This window comes from Bufo gargarizans, chromosome 1 (genome assembly GCF_014858855.1).
Source record: "Bufo gargarizans isolate SCDJY-AF-19 chromosome 1, ASM1485885v1, whole genome shotgun sequence".
In the NCBI taxonomy this organism is placed as follows: domain Eukaryota; kingdom Metazoa; phylum Chordata; class Amphibia; order Anura; family Bufonidae; genus Bufo; species Bufo gargarizans.
Genome location: NC_058080.1, coordinates 7115304 through 7131903, shown reverse-complemented (window position 1 = coordinate 7131903; position 16600 = coordinate 7115304). Strand labels below are relative to the sequence as shown.

The 16600-nt window shown below is 46.3% G+C and overlaps 1 protein-coding gene across 1 annotated transcript in view; it reads left to right on the top strand.

The window, feature by feature from the left end:
* RNF103 (ring finger protein 103) overlaps positions 1 to 14826 on the top strand; it is a 29396-nt gene extending 14570 nt beyond the window's left edge. Inside the window, exons 3-5 of the mRNA XM_044281364.1 lie at positions 61 to 200; positions 4031 to 4146; positions 12857 to 14826. Coding sequence (XP_044137299.1) covers positions 61 to 200; positions 4031 to 4146; positions 12857 to 14384 — 1784 coding nt within the window. The 3' untranslated portion in view covers positions 14385 to 14826. The remainder of the gene's footprint in view (positions 1 to 60; positions 201 to 4030; positions 4147 to 12856) is intronic.
* Positions 14827 to 16600: the final 1774 nt, after the last annotated feature.

Below are 16600 nucleotides of genomic sequence, written 5' to 3'. Positions count from 1 at the left end.
CTTTTATATGTCACTTTATTCAGTGTCGTCCTAATCTTTTATTGTGACTGTCATTACCAGGAGATCTTATGGAAGGCGAGTTGTACTCTGCCTTAAAGGAAGAAGAGGCCTCCGAAGCCGGATCCAGCACAAACTTCAGTGGAGAAATGCACTTTTACGAGCTGGTGGAGGACACAAAGGATGGCATCTGGCTGGTGCAGGTAACTGGTTTTTCTATGCAATGCTAAGTGTTACTTTTAAATGGGTCCTTCTCGCCAGACTTATGGAGGAGAGCACACTTACTTTCTCTCCACCGCTCGGTCTTAGCTTCTTGGGTCTATCATGCTTCGAGTGGTGGCTGCTGCAGTGGTGATATGTTCCCCATGCAGCATTGTACTAGTCTATCTAAATGTATAGTGTGTTCGGAAAGTCTTCAGACCCTTTCCCTTTTTCACATTTTGTTATGTTGTGGTCTTGTGCTAAAATAAAAAAATAAAGATAATCATTCTGCGCTCAATACTCTATAATGAGAACGGAATAGAAAATTAAATCTTTGCTAATTTATTTAAAAGGAAAAACTATAATCTTGAATTGACATAAGTATTCAGACCCTTTACTCAGGACTTAGTTAAAGCCCCTTTGGCAACGATTTAAGCCTCCAGTCTTCTTGGGTATGATGCCACAAGGTTTGCACCTGGATTTTGGGGTTTCTATCCATTCTTCTCTGCAGATCCTCTCAAGCTCTGTCAGGTTAGATGGTGACTATCGGTGGACAGCCATATTCAGGTTTCTCCAGAAATGTTCGGTTGGGTTCAAGTCGGGGCTCTGGCTGGACCACTCAAGGACATTCACTGAGTTGTCTCTAAGCCACTCCTGTGTTGGCTTGGCTGTGTGCTTAAAGGCAATTTTGTATGATTGCATTTTACTCAGTTTGGGCTAATCATTTTTCAATTGATCTTTATTAAAAATATTCAGCCGTTTTGTCACAAAGGGTTGACTGTTTTTCTAGCTGTGTGAATTGCACTTTATACTTTCCCAGTCCCAGACGCTGAAAAACAGCACCACAGCATGATGCTGCTGCCATCATGCTTCACTGTAGGGGTGGTATGGGGCTGGTGATGGCCAATACCTGTTTTTTTTCAGACATCACACATAGAATTGCCTCTGAATTGAGGCCAAAAAGTTCTATCTTGGTTCCATCAGTAAAAAGAATCTTGTTTCTTGCCGTCTGAGAGTCCTTCAAGTGCTTTTTTTGTGAATTCCAGTCAAACTTTCATGTGTCTCTTACTGAGGAGAGGTTTCTTTCTGGCCGCTCTGCTATAAAGCCCAGATTGGTGGAGTGCTGCAGTGATGGTTGACCTTCTGGAAGTTTCTCCCATCTGCACACAGGATCTTTGGAGCTCAGCCACAGTGACCATTGGGTTCCTGGTCACCTCTTGATTACTTAGTTTGATGGGGCAGCGGGCTCTAGGAAGAGTCCTGGTTGTTCTAAACTTCTTCAATTTAAGTAGTATGGAGATCACTGTGCTCTTGGGAACTTTCAGTGCTTTAGAAATGCTTTTGTACCCTTCTCCAGATCCATGCCTCCACCCAATCCTTTCTCTGAGCTCTACAAGCAGTTCTTTCCTCTACGTAGCTTGGTTTTTGCTCTGATGTGCCTTGCCAGCTGTGAGACGTCATATAGACAGGGCTGTGTCTTTCCAAATCATGTCCAATCAGCTGCATTTACCACAGGTGACTCCAACCAAGGTGTAGAAACATCTCAGAGATGATCAAGAGAAATGGAAGGTCCCAGAGAGTGTCCTAGCAGAGGTTCTGAATACTTATGTCCAAGTGAAATGTTATTCTTTCCTTTTTAATAAATTTGCAAAAAATTCTTTTTTTTTTTACTTTCTCATCATGAGGTACTAATGATTGGTGGGGAAACTTTAATTTTTTTAAAATTTTATTTTAGCACGAGTCCGCAACATAACATGTTAAAAAAATGAAAAGGGTCTGAAGACTTTCCAAATCCATTGTATATGCAGTGCTTGTTTTTTTTTTTTTGTTTTTTTTACAGTTTGCTCAGAACTAACATTGTTATTTGTGATTATTTATTGAGCTGAATAACAGGTCTAAACCTGCATATTTTGGCCAGAATAATCACTGAACATCGTTTTTTTTTGCAGCCAGGTCTTGTGATGAAGGAGAATGGTGGGGGGTTTCCATACTTGTGGGTGTTCTTACAGAGGTGCTTGACAGCTCCTCTAATCTAATAATATGGGCGTCACCAATAGGCTGTTAGCCAGCATGCTGCACTACATAGAAGGGGGGTTCACATCAGCGATCCACTATCCATTTTTAGCAATCTGTTCAAATGTAATTAAAATGGAAAATAACGGAATTTCTAAAACGGAATTGTGCCATCTCTGTAATCGTAGTGACCCAGAGAATGAAGGGAACAGTGAGTTTTACGCCATAGTGAACTCTTTAAAAACAAAACTCAGAAAACTATGGCGGGATTGTATTTTTTCCCCCCCCATTTTCACACCATTTGGAATTTTTTTTCCTCTACTACATCTTATGCAATATTTAATGGTGACCGTAGAAAGTCCAGCTTGTCCTGCAAAAAGCAAGCCCTCATACGGCTAAGCGAACGGAGAAATAAAAAAAATAATGGCTCTGGGAAAGCATTGAGTGTAAAGCAAAAATGGAAAATTGTCCTCAAAGGATTAAATTAAAGGGGTATTCCCATCGCTAGGCTATGTCCCTACATTGTCTGATAGGTACGTGTCCCATCGCTGGGACCCTCACCTACACAGAGAATGGAGAGTGGTGGCTGGAGAACCCTAGCCCTTCCCATAGAAGTGAATGGGAGTGCACCGCGCATGACCGGCCACCCCTCCCATTCACTTCTATGGGCTCGACGGAAATAGCCGAGCCAGCGCTGAGCTATTTTCTGCGACCACATAGAAATGAATGAATGGAGGGAGGCTGTGCGCCCTCCGCCTTTGTCCCCGCTACGTTCTCGATATAGGTGCTGGTCCCAGCAGTGGGACCCGCACCTATCATACAAGGGGGGGCATATCCTAGTGATATGACCCCATTGTCTGAGATGGGGAAAACCCCTTTAAGTGTGGCAGCTGAAACCTCAGCGATCAGCTGATACTTTTGAAGGAAGCTGCCAATTTCTCATACAGTGGCCTCTAGCGCCATTACGTGGCAGCTATACAGTGGCCTCTAGCGGTATTACGTGGCAGCTATTCATATGAATGTGAGATCATGTAATACATAGTCATTTTGAGTCTCCAGAGTGGAGCCCCTTTTTGTCACAGCGCTCCGAGATCCCATACCTCTAGAACATCTTTACGGTGGGGCTACCCCTTTAATTCTGCTGTGCATCAATAACAGCGATCTCTGAACCTGTTTGTCTGCGCCGCCTTTTCCTAGTTGAGTCAGCTTCATGTTTGCTTCTCGGGTTTCTAGGTGAGAGGTTCTGTGTGCACTCCTTGCATCATGCCGTGTTGGCAGACTACATAACAGGATGAGTTTGAGAGGAAAACAATGTTTTTAAAAATGGTTTTCTAGCATAGCACATCGAGGCTTAATGTGAAGTGCTGCATGCCCTCTAATGACATATTTGTGCCCCTCGGTTTATAGCATGTTGGTGGCTCTCAGATGTAATGTTGAAAAAACGAAAATATTGCAGCATCCTTAATAGCCCTCTAAATAGTACCAGATTTTTCTGTTGTTGTCTAAAGCCTATGATGTTCTTCAGTTCTCTTCAATCGAAGGAAATCGAAGGGGCAACCACTGGTGATGTACAGCACATCCGAATGCAGAAATCCAAAGATCAGATAGCCCCCCCCCCCCTCCCCCCCTTTGTTGGCGCCATTTTAATAGTGTTCTGAAAGATAAATTTGCCAGGAATCTGCATCGGGACATAATGTACAGCTTTTATGCGGGTGCTTTTGTCCAAATGTGTGATGGACCTAAACACCGGTCTCGATATTTTCAGTTTTTTTTTTTTTTTCTTCCCTAATCATAAATGCGCCTTTTTCATTACTTGCAGGTGGTTGCAAATGACCGGAGTCCTCTTGTAAATAAGGTCCACTGGGAGAAGATGGTGAAAAAAGTGACAAAATTTGGCATTCGGACAGGAACATTTAACTGCTCAAGTGATCCCAGGCGAGTTCTCCCCACTCAACTTAAGGCTACTTTCACATTGGCGTTTCTGGGTCCGCTTGTGAGATCCGTTTCAGGGCTCTCACAAGCGGCCCAAAATGATCAGTTCACCCCCAATGCATTCTGAATGGATAGGGATGCATTTGGTCTCCGTTGCGTTTTTTAGACTGTCACTAAAACGCAGCTTGCAGCGTTTTGGTGACCGTCTGACTATGCGGAGCCAAACGGATCCTTTTAGACTTGCCCTGTAAGTCAATGAGGAAGGATCCGTTTTTCACTGACACAATATGGTGCAATTAAAAACTGATCCGTCCCCCATTGACTTTCAATGTAAGTCAGGACAGATCCGTTTTGACTTAGACTTTTTTTTTAATGAATAATGCAAACAAATCCATTATTAACGGATACAAGCGTTTGCATTATTGGTGCGGATACGTCTGTGCAGATACAAGACAGATCCAGACAAAACGCGAGTGGGAAAGTAGCCTAACACATGTGTTTTTATTTTTTGCTGCAGAAATAACTTCGGATTTCATCCTCTCTATTAGGGCTGTTTCACACGAGCGGATGCCGTGCGTGACATCCGCTCCGTGAATGACAGCAAAGACCCGATGCAGACTGCAGAAGCACAGAGCATTAACATGACTGTTAATGCTCCGTGCCTCTCTGTGATCTCTTTACTACGAAATCACAGTGACCACTTTATCTCACTGTGATTTCGTAGTAAAGAGATCACAGAGAGGCACGGAGCGTTATCAATCGTGTTACTGCTCCTGTGCTTCTGCTGTCCGCATCGGGTCTTGGCTGTCATTCACGGAGCGGATGTCACGCACGGCATCCGCACGTGTGAAACAGCCCTTAGGAAGGATGACGTCTGCAGAAATCCACAGCTGCAGATTTGTTATACAGTACGCGTTTCTCAGGATCTCATCCACTTTCCTGGTACTGTTTGACGCTGTGGCTTTATGCACCCTTTGTCATTAGGAATCCTTAGATTTTTTAACATCTGTGTGTCTCTGTTTTATTTCATACAGTTCTGGCTTCTGTTTTTAACCATTCTAATATTGCTATTTAGTTTGCAGTCTTTTTGAAGACCAGGGAAGTTTGTGTAAACTCAAATTGCCATGTACATCAACTGGTCACACGGAATTAGTATATCTGAAGCAGATCAGCCATTTGTTCACTGCATGGTGCTAGGTCTACCCTACTCTGCTTAGTTTGGTACCAGGTAGTTTTCCACTGTGGCTATTACTAGCTGGTAGTAATGTAATGCACTCACTAGTCAGCAGTGTGGTCACTCGACCTTCATGGTACCGGCATAGAACCTCATCGGATGTGGTACCAAAAAACTACTAGGTACAATTTTCAAATTTGATTTGGTGGGGAAAAAAAGATGGAATTGGGGAAATTTAAGCTGGTCTCCTGGCGCACAAAAGGGGCGGTAGAGTGTAAACATTGATTTGACTGGTGATTCGGTTCTACGAAAGGTCCGAGCCTAGGCTGGAATTGTTGTCACAAAGATGTAAGAGTAAGGCCTCATGCACAAACGGCCCCCGTGCCGTTTTTCGCGGTCTGAAAACCGCTGATCCGCAAAAAACGGAAGCCCAGTAAAACGGACAAGTATAGGACATGCTATATTTTTTTTGCGGGGCCTCGGAACAGAGAAACGGATGCGGACAGCACACGGAGTGCTGTCTGCATCTTTTGCGGCCCCATTAAAGTGAATGGGTCCGCACCCGAGCCGCAAAAACTGCGGCTCAGATGCGGACCCGAAAAACGGTTGTGTGCATGAGGCCTAAAGCAGCTGCAGGCAGATGTTGTTACTGCAAGAATTGTCTGTCCTAATGGGTAGATGTTCTGAGCATAATTTCTAATTAGATGAGAAGAAAATATGATCTCTCATCCGGATCATTGAGGGACACAGACTTGACCATGGGTATAGCTTTTGACGCTCTGAGGTGGACACTAATCGCACAAAGTGTAAGCTCCTCCCCCTTCAGCTATACCCTTCCTACAGAGGGACTAAGCTAAATCCGTTTTAGCTTAGTGTCTGTAGGAGGCAGACCTCCCTGCGTTGCAGGTCTGCTGTTGTTTGTTTTTCTTTTTTTCTAATGGGAATTTCAGGCAGTCCTTAAAACTGCCTGCACTCCTACCCAGGAGACCAGGGGGTACCCCAAACCCACTACTCCTTCTCCAGAAGCAAAGGAGGACCAGAGGTCCCCTTAAAACCTTTGTTTCCCGCAATTGTTCGGGTCACCACAGCCGTCCACTGCAAGTTCCCTCTGTTCCGGTGTAGCATCCCTCCCCATGGGGCCGCACACCGAAGGTGGTGACCCGGCTAGAGCTAGAGGGGCAGAAGACGCCGGACAGGTGAGTATATAAAAAAATAAAAAGAGGAAAAGAAGGAATTTGGCCCCAAAGTGCTCCCCCCCCCTTCCAGTTCCTTCTCCAAGTTACCTGGTCTCCATGAGTCTGGGCCCCTCCAGGAAGTGGGGAGGGGGGGGGGGGGGGGCGTATGCAGGTGAGCAGCCGGCTGCTAGGAGCACTGCTCACAGCATTAATTAATCTCCCCAGGTCAGCCCTGTAGTGGAGTTTGGGAGCATGGGGGCATCCGTTTTCCAGGGAAAAAAACATGCAGGGCTCAGTGGTACATCATGCCGCTCCTGCCCTGCAGCCACACATCGCGGTTCATTTGTTTAAGAAATCTCGGTTTCTGTGCGTCGGGCGTTCCGGGGCCGACGGGGCCATGGTTAATTTAGGCCCTTGCTTTGGTGCAGCCTGCTCCTGCAGGGCCCCTCCCCCCCCCCCCCCCCCATGCTTATTTTTCCCCGGCCGGTGTTTGGGCTTGGCCAGGGATGTGGGCGTGTGTGCCGGCGCGCGGGTGGGTGGGTACAGAGATGGAGGGCTGGTGCTGAGGGCCGGCGTCATTTTGGGGGCTGGTTCTTGTGGTTTCCTTTCTCCCACGCGGCAGCTGAGTAGAGGGAGAGTGGGCTCCGCCCACATCCAGCATTTAAAGCACCTGGTGGGATGCTGATAAGCTGGTTGGAGGGACACAGCTTGGAGGGACACAGGCTGGATAATTGCGGTTTGTCCCTTCTTACAGGGCCTAACCTTCCCCTCAGTTAGGCGCAGGGTTGTCATTATGTCTGAACCAGCGGTTCCGTTGGTGCGTCAGTTTGCTTGTGCGTCGTGTCACGCAAAGTCTCTATCCCCTCAGTCAGACTCCCTCTGCTTTGCGTGTGCGGCTCCACCATCAAGTGGCTCGGCCCTGGACCCAATGGTTCCTGCTGCCCAGCCTATGGTAGAACCAGAATGGGTGCGTTCCCTTTCTAGGGTGGTACAGGATGTCTCCAAGGCCATTGGGGAGATATTGGGGCGTTTGTTGGCAAGGCAGTCCTCTCTGGGGATCATGGGGCGCGTGCCCATTGCGGCCGTCCCGCAAAACAGGCCAGAACAACCTCCCCCAAAAGGGTGTCTGTGTCTCCCGTTTCCTCGGCCTCTCCTCCTCCTGCTAGAGAGTCTCACTCAGACGTGTCCTCAGTTGAAGAGGCATGTTCTGAGGAGGGGGGGGTCAGATGAGTATGTTGTCCCGCCGGAGGGTCAGTAGTTCAAACTGTCCACCATGGTGGACAATCTAATTACTGCGGTTATTGAGACGTTGCCAGTTGAGAATCCCGCACCGTCGTCTGCCAGCTTGGGTTTTTCCTTTAGAAGGTCCTGTCACTCGCACAAGTGTTTCCCCAACCACCAGGAGTTTGATTCCTCTCTTTCCAATGAGTGGAATGTTCCTGATAGACGTTTTGCCTTGCCAAAACACTTAAAGGGAACCTGTCACCGGGATTTTGTGTATAGAGCTGAGGATATTGGTTGCTAGATGGCCACTAGCACATCCGCAATATCCAGTCCCTATAGCTCTGTGTGCTTTTATTGTGTAAAAAAACGATTTGATACATATGCAAATTAACCTGAGATGTGTCCTGTCCCTGACTCATCTCACGTACAGGACTCATCTCGGGTTAATTTGCATATGTATAACATCGTTTTTTTTACACAATAAAAGCGCACAGAGCTATGGGCACTGGGTATTGCGGATGTGCTAGCGGCGATCTAGAAACCCATTTCCTCAGCTCTGTACACAAAATCCCGGTGACAGGTTCCCTTTAAACGTCCTTTAGTCAAATCCTCCGGAAAAGGATATAGTGGACCTGCCAGTTTCCCGCTTGGCTGAACATACTACCTTGCGGATGGGGCTTCTTTCTCTGATATCACAACTGAAAGCGCTTGCAAAATCTGCCTTTGAAGCAGTGGGCACAGCGCTGCAGCCGGTGTTTGCCGCTACTTGGGTGAGCAAGGTGATGAGGGAGTGGGCAAGTACCGTAGTTTTCGCCCTATAAGACGCACCGGCCCATAAGAATGTTTTAGAGGAGGACAATAAGAAAAAAAAACTTTTTCATTAGATTTCAGGTCAGACCACCAATCAGACCCCCAATGTTAATTAGAACTCGGCTCAGAACCCAAAGTGAATGACCCCCAATTATACCTCAGATAAGAGCCCCAATCTAAAATAAGACCCCCATTCAGACCTCAGATCAGCCCCCATGCCTCCCATCAGCCCTCATACCGCTTATCAGCCCCCAGCGCACATACACAGGAGCAGGCATGTGTGGCAGGAAAGCCTGCTCTGCCCCTCATCTGCCTGCTCCCACGCTCCCTTCAACGTCTCCCAGCATATCGGCCGGCCAGTCCCTGTCAACCACCACCAGACAGGGCCAGCAGTTCTCTATAACCCTGCACCAGCCACACCATCTGACCCTACCACCCAGCGCCGCCGCAGCAGACCTTTCCCTACCACCCAGCACATGATGCGGCCATCCCTATCAACAAGCACGCACTGCGCACCCGCCGGACTATCCCTCTTCAGGTAACACGGATGTCCGGTATCGCAGGCTGCTGTTTCTATGCAGCGCAGCCTGCGATGTACCGTGCACAAGCAATGCACCGCACATTTTATATTTTGTTGCCCTATATTTACCCCATAACACGCACTAGCGGTTTTCTCCCATTTAAGGGGGGAAAAGTGTGTCTTATGGGGCGAAAAATAGTCATTTACGTTAGGGTCTCTAGTCGGGAGTCCCCAGGGGGGAGCTTGCAGATATAGCCCTGCAGCTCTCTCATGCCAGTTTGTGTATTTGTGAAGCTTCTTTGGACGCAGCCAGGCTTATGGCTCATTCGTCAGCCCTGTTGGTGGCTATTCGCCGTACCCTATGGCTCTCTTGCTAGGTGGCAGATAATGCTTCAAAGCGCACCCTGACAGCCGTCTCCTTTACCGGCAGCAAACTTTTTGGTAAGCACCTGGATGAGATCATTTTGGACTCTACAGGTGGTAAGAGCACCAATTTGCCACAGAACAGGGGGCGGTCTAATGGGTTAAAAAAAAAAAAAAGTGGAAACTTTTTTTTTCTCTCCCCTTTTAGAGTTTTTTAACTCCTAAAAGGGCGTCTGACAAGTCGGCCACGGATCAGAAGCCCCCACCTTCCTTCAAGCCTCACCTTTCCTGGCGTTCCTGTCAACAGGGCTCCAAGTCCTTTAACCCTAAGAGCTCCGCTGCATGACGCGTGGCTTCTGGCACCCTCCGTTCGGTGGGCAGCCGGCTTCATTTGTTTAGGCAGGTCTGGCTGATTCACATCTCAGACGCATGGGTGAGGGAGGTTATTGCAGAGGGCTGCAAGCTGGATTTCAAGTCCTCCGATCCCGCAGCGTCTTTTTTTTTTTTTTTTTTTTCTTCTTCTGGCAATTCGCACGCTGCTGCAGCAAGGTGTGATTGTTCCGGTTCCTGCGCAAGACCGTTTTCGGGGGTTTTACTCCAATCTCTTTGTGATTCCCAAAAAAAGAGGGGTCGCTCCGTCCCGTTCTGGACCTCAAGGCGCTCAACCGTTTCCTTTGCGTCCGCAGCTTCCGGATTGAGTACCTGAGGTCGGTCATTGCGTCCATGCAACCGGGGGAGTACCTGTCCTCGATAGACATCAAGGATGCTTATCTTCATCTGCCCATCTGCGTCAGTTATCAGAGGTTTCTCCGGTTTGCAGTGGGTCAGTTTCACTACCAGTTTGTACCCCTCTCGTTCGGCCTGGCCACGGCTATCGGGGTCTTTACGAAAGTTCTGGCGGCAGTCATGGCAATGCTCCATGCCAGGGGGATCGTGGCGATCCCTTACTTATACGACATCCCGGTGACGGGTCCGTCGTTCCGGGTGACAGTGGACAGCTTGAGCATTGTTCTGGACACCCTGGAGCGCTTCGAAGGGATCCTGAACAGGCTCCATCACAGCGGTTGACTTATCTGGGCATGTTACTGGACACATGTCAGGCCAAGGTGTTATTGCCTCAGGAGAAGCTATCTGCTCTCAGTCTTCAGGTTCTCCCCTTGTTGCAGCTAGGTCCGGTTCCCATTCATCGCTGCATGCGGGCTCTGGGGCACATGGTCTCTGCCTTCGAAGCAGTTCCCAATGCTCAATTTCATGCCAGAACGCTTCAGCGAGCCATTCTGTCCGGTTGGGACCACTTACCAGCCTCTCTGGATCGGCCCACGTGTCTCCCTGCCCCAGTTCGCCGGGCTCTCAGATGATGGTTGGTGTCTCCGATGTTGACGTTGGGCCGCTTGTTCCTTACTCTCCGTTGGAAGGTGTTAACAACGGAAGCAAGCCTTAGGGGGGAGTGGGCTTTTCACCCGCAGCTCTTTCGAGCCATCTGCGAGTGGTAGGGTCGGCCAGATGTGGATCTTATGGCCTTGCGCTTCAACAACAAGGTAGAGGACTTGGTCACAGTGTGTCTAGGGCCCTGGCGTGCGACGTGCTGGTGATTCCGTGGAGTCGGTGGCATGCGTCTCTAGTCGCCCTTCTCGTCTACGAACCTTGGCATCTTCCTCTTCAGGAGGACCTGCTATCACAGGGGCCGATCTTCCACCCGAATTTAGGGTCGCTACATTTAACAGCATGGCTACTGAAGGCTAGGGGTTTTTCAGATGCGGTGGTCCAAACCATGATTCGGGACAGGAAGCCATCCTCTTCCAGAATCTATCACCGGATTTGGAAGTCCTACTTTTGTTGGTGCGAGTGGCATCAGCTGCTTCCCGTTCAGTTCTCTTTGCTGCGACTCTTTGCTTTCCTGCAGTTTGGCATGGAGTTCGGGCTGGCTCTCAGCTCCCTCAAAGGGCAGGTTTCGGCTCTCTCCATTCTTTTTCAGAGGAATTTAGCTTCACTTTCGGCTGTTCGGATGTTTCTGCAGGGGGTGGCACCTGCTGTTCCCCCTTTCCATCTGCCGTTGGATCAGTGGGATCTTAATCTAGTGCTCACAGCTCTCCAATCTGCTCCGTTTGAGACCTTGCAGCAGGTGTAGCTTCGCTTCCTGTCTTACAAGGTGGCATTGTTGGTGGCAATCACATCCAACCGTAGGCTGTCGGAACTCGCAGCTCTTTCATGTCGGTTGCCTTTCCTGTCCTTCGCCATGTGCAGTCCTTCCTGCCGAAGATGGTGTCGGCATTCCATCTAAATGAGGATATTATTCTCCCTTCATTTTGTCCGGACCCGTCTCATCCTTGGGAGCAGTCACTCGGGAGCCGTTCGGGTGTATCTGTCCCAGACAGCATCTCTCCAGTGGACAGATTCCCTGTTCGTGATTCCAGAGGGGCCGAGAAGTGGGTTGGCGGCATCAAAGGCTTCCATTTCCTGATGGATTCGTTTGGCCCTTGGGGAAGCGTACCGCGTTAATGGCTGGACCCCACCCATTCTGGGTGACTGCACATTCGGCTCAGGCAGTGAGGGCCTCTTGCGCGGTGCATCACAGGGCATCGGCCCTTCAGGTGTGCAAGGCAGCTACTTGGTTGTCTTTGCATACTTTTTCCAAGTTTTTCCAAGTGCACACCTTTGCTTCTGCTGACGTGTCTCTGGGGGCGTAGAGTTGTGCAGATAGCGGTTCTCTGACGGAAGGGTTGCTTGTTATGCCCACCCTTGGGGACTGCTCTGTAATGTCCCATGGTCAAGTCTGTGTCCCCCAATGATAATGATGAGAAAACTAGATTTTTGTACTTGCCGTAAAATCTGTTTCTCTTCTGTTCATTGGGAGACCCAACTCCCACCCATTTCTTTGTTTAGGGGCCTTTTCGGGCCTGTGTGTTTTTGTTTTATTTGGGCTTGCTTTTCCTCTTGCTTTTGCACTAACTGATTTAGCTTAGTCCCTGTAGGAGGGGTATAGCTGAAGAGGGAGGAGCTTACACTGTGCGCTTAGTGTCCGCCTCCTAGCGGCAACAGCTATACCCATGGTCAAGTATGTGTACCCCAATGAATGGAAGAGAAACAGATTTTACGGTAAGTACAATAATCTAGTTATTATGAATTGGTAATCACTTTTCCATTACTCTGGTCTTCCGAATTACCATCTCTACCTCATGCATATGAAGAAGACGGACCATGTGAGACCAAGCTAGTGCAAAGGAAAGGCCTAGTTTTCTATAGCATCAAGCTTTAGCTTTTTAAAAGCCTGTTGGAAAATATAAGCTGTGACAACCTATTGGGTTTCTCCTCTACTTTTCTTTTACAATAGTCTTGATGGTTCTCTGTGTGAATGTGAAAGTATGCTTTGTTGCCTTGCAAAGTCCCCCATAAAATTTTATATCTTAAGATAAGTCTAATCTGTGCTTCTGTTTTTACTATTTCCAGATATTGCAGGAAAAGAGGATGGGTGAGATCAACCCTTATTATGTCCGTGCCCCAAACCAACACCTCCAAGGGAAAAGTCATGCTTAAAGAGTACAGTGGACGTAAAATCGAGACGGAGCACATTTTCAAGTGGATTACTGCCCACGCTGCTTCACGCATCAAGACCATCTACAATTCAGAACATCTGAAGGAGGAGTGGAACAGAAGCGACCAGTATAAAGTCAAGCTGTACCTGTTTGCAAATCTCGATCAGCCTCCAGCTTTTTTCTCTGCACTGAGTATAAAGTTTACTGGAAGAGTAGAATTCATATTTGTCAATGTCGGAAATTGGGACAATACAAGTTACACAGATGAAATCGGCATATCAAGAACACCATCTTACGTTTTAAAAACTCCAGAGGGAATATACAAATATGGGAACAATACAGGGGAATATGTCTCCCTAAGAGCCATGGATTCCTTTCTGCGCACGTTGCAACCAGAAGTTAATGACTTGTTTGTACTCAGTTTAGTTCTGGTGAACTTAATGGCTTGGATGGACTTATTTATTACTCAAGGAGCCACCATAAAAAGATTTGTGGTTCTGATCAGCACTTTAGGGACTTACAATTCCTTGCTCATTATATCCTGGTTACCAGTTTTGGGTTTCCTCCAGCTTCCTTACCTGGATAGCTTTTATGAGTACAGTCTGAAACTACTTCGGTACTCAAATACCACCACTTTAGCTTCCTGGGTTAGAGCCGACTGGATGTTCTATTCTTCTCATCCTGCTCTTTTTTTAGGCACTTATCTTGGTCATGGGTTGCTCATCGATTACTTTGAAAAGAAGAGACGGAGCAACAACAATGCCGACGAAGCGAACGCTAATAATCTTGAGTGGTTGTCCAGCCTCTGGGATTGGTACACCAGTTACTTGTTCCACCCAATTGCTTCTTTTCATCACTTCCCCAACAACTCCGATTGGGATGAAGATCCAGAATTTTTTCTTGAGCGCTTAGCCTTTCCAGATTTATGGCTTCATCCTCTGATACCCACAGATTACATAAAAAATCTACCAACCTGGCAATTTCATTGTCACAGCCATCACGTAGAAGACGACCTCTCGGAAAGTTCACAAGAAAGTGACAGTGACTGTGAAAGTGAACAGTGTAAAAGTGCGAGGAATCATCCCCTTAGTTGCACAGGAAAGCCAATATTAGAATCTGCTGACCAGACTTGCTCATGCGAAGAGGCACAAGGTGGTTCGTGTGGAAAAAACGTTAGTTCTTCCACTAAGGACAGCTTAGAACCAGATTGGTCCACGTGGCCCGAGAACATGTTGCACTGTACAGAATGCGTTGTGTGTCTGGAAAATTTTGAAAATGGTTCTCTGCTTATGGGTCTACCATGTGGTCATGTGTTCCACCAAAATTGCATTGTGATGTGGTTGGAAGGAGGTAGACATTGCTGCCCGGTTTGTCGATGGGCATCCTACAAAAAGAAACATTTCACTCACCAGTCATCTTTGTCAAGTGCTGCTCACTCTTAGCATCTGTCTGGACGCTTCCTGGCCTGTAACTGCTTGTATCTGTGGTTTGATGTCATGTTTTCAGTCTTAGTACAGTGGACTAATGCACATTACCTTACTGTCATGATTAATTTTCTTGCCTTGCGTGTTACGTGTAAATGCATATGTAAGCAACGAGAGAAAAATATTTTTATGATTTTCACAAATTATATTCCTATTTCAGTGTATTTTTAAAAACAAAAAATTGTCTGCCAAATTGTAGGAAGAAGAAAATTCTGTTGATTTCTTTTCGACTGCTTTCATTTCTGCCTTCCTCGCCCAGTGTTTCATACGTTTGTGAAGGCACATAATGAAAGTCTGAACCTTTCACTTAAGTGTTATGATTTTTTTTTTTTCTTTTTAATAAAAATATTACAGAGTCTTCTGTTCTGGTTTTCAAAGGAGAACAAACAGTGTAACTTATTTTGAATATCTGAATAATTCTGGTACAAAGTAGTAGGGTTTATGTTCGTTCTTAAATTTTGTTTCTTACATTTTCGTGTTTGAGAGCACATAGCGAATTTCTTAAAATGTTCTTGACAAAATCACATGTGGTGTCTGCAAATTGCAGTACAGTTTCAAAACAGTGGGAATGCTGAAAAACTTTGGGCGGGAATTTATCATAAGGGTAATATTTTGAAGTCCATTTTGCTTTTGTACTTTGCACCAAATGTATCATGTTAAATTTAGCGTAGTTTATTTTTATCTAGAAATGCCACTCCAGTTTTTTTTTTTTAATCCACTCCCCTACTGGAGTGAGTTTTTTTTTTTTTTTTTTTTTTGTTTTGTTCTTTGTGACTACTTTAACCCCTTTCAGGACCCTGCCATTTTTCATCTTAAAGGATAACTGTCATATTTTATTTTATTTGCTAGTTTATTAGAGCTCGGCATGTATACCTGAGTTAGTCTGTCAATGATTGCCAAAAGTTCTGTATAACCTCATAACAGCTTTCATTAATGTCCTCTGTCCTTTTCCACTGCTCCCTTAAAAGACCAATGCTATGGCTCATCTGTCTCCTGCTAGGAAGACAAAGGGGCGGGCCTTCACACTGCATACCTGCATTAGGCTTCAGAGTGAGGAGGCGTGTCTCTCAGTAATCCAATCTGATTGGCTGGCAGGGAGCTGCTGGCTACAGCAAGTTTGTATGTGACCTGAGGTAATGCAGTTTTGGACTGGCAGAGGAGCCATCTTGAGAACATCCTCATAATGTAGGATTCAGAACAGCCGTAACTAAGGGGAAAACTCAAGGAAAATAGTGTTAAGTGAAGAAACTAAACATTGCTTTATGCATAATGCTGCTGCAGCGGTAACATATGCAACGAAAATATGACAGTTATCCTTTAAGGACCAGGCCATTTTTTGGAATAGGGGCGATCCCGTGTCAGGAACCTCCTATTTGCTCTAATCGGTCCCTGACACAGAGAAAGGTCCCATCACCAATTGCTCCCACAATGTCCATCTGTCAGGTAGGGTATAAATTATGCACCTTGTAGTTAGTTGATATAAAAAAAAAAGCAATACACAGGTCCAAATCCTCATATGTATATGTATAACAGTGTATCAATGCATAACCATATCTAAAGTATGTCTATGATGCAAATCTGGTCCCGGCTCCAACGCGTTTCGCTGTGCCTAAAAAAGGAACCAACTTATCACGGGACTATTAGCAAAATTGTATCCTGAGGATAAAATACATAGCTATAATACCATAAAAAGTAACTCGTGATTATGCCAATGAAGATAAGGTGTAAAATATGGTACAAGCTGCATATATTGCCAATGTGCCATTGAAAGAGAACAGATGGTGCACTTGTGCTGGTCCCATTAAGAGAACAATAGAGAACAGATAAGTCACCATATACCTGAAAAAAATCTGCCAAAAAATCAACCCCCTATCAGATATTCCATGTTATAAAGATACATGGATAGAGATAAACCGTTAACTCTAGACCTATACTTGTGATACTGGAGAGCAGGAGGTAGTCACTGTATCTCAGGAGGAAGACCGGGGATACCACTGTAATGGTGATGCGGCAAAATAGCACGGATGGCAGACGTAGACAGGTTTAAATAGATACAGGGTGAGAGAAGGATTTTTTTTTTTTCTTTTCTTTCTATCCTGCCCTATCTTAATAGCAAGGATAAGAAATGGCGTACAATGATTTTATGATTGATTATATGTCTATTAAAAGTCAAG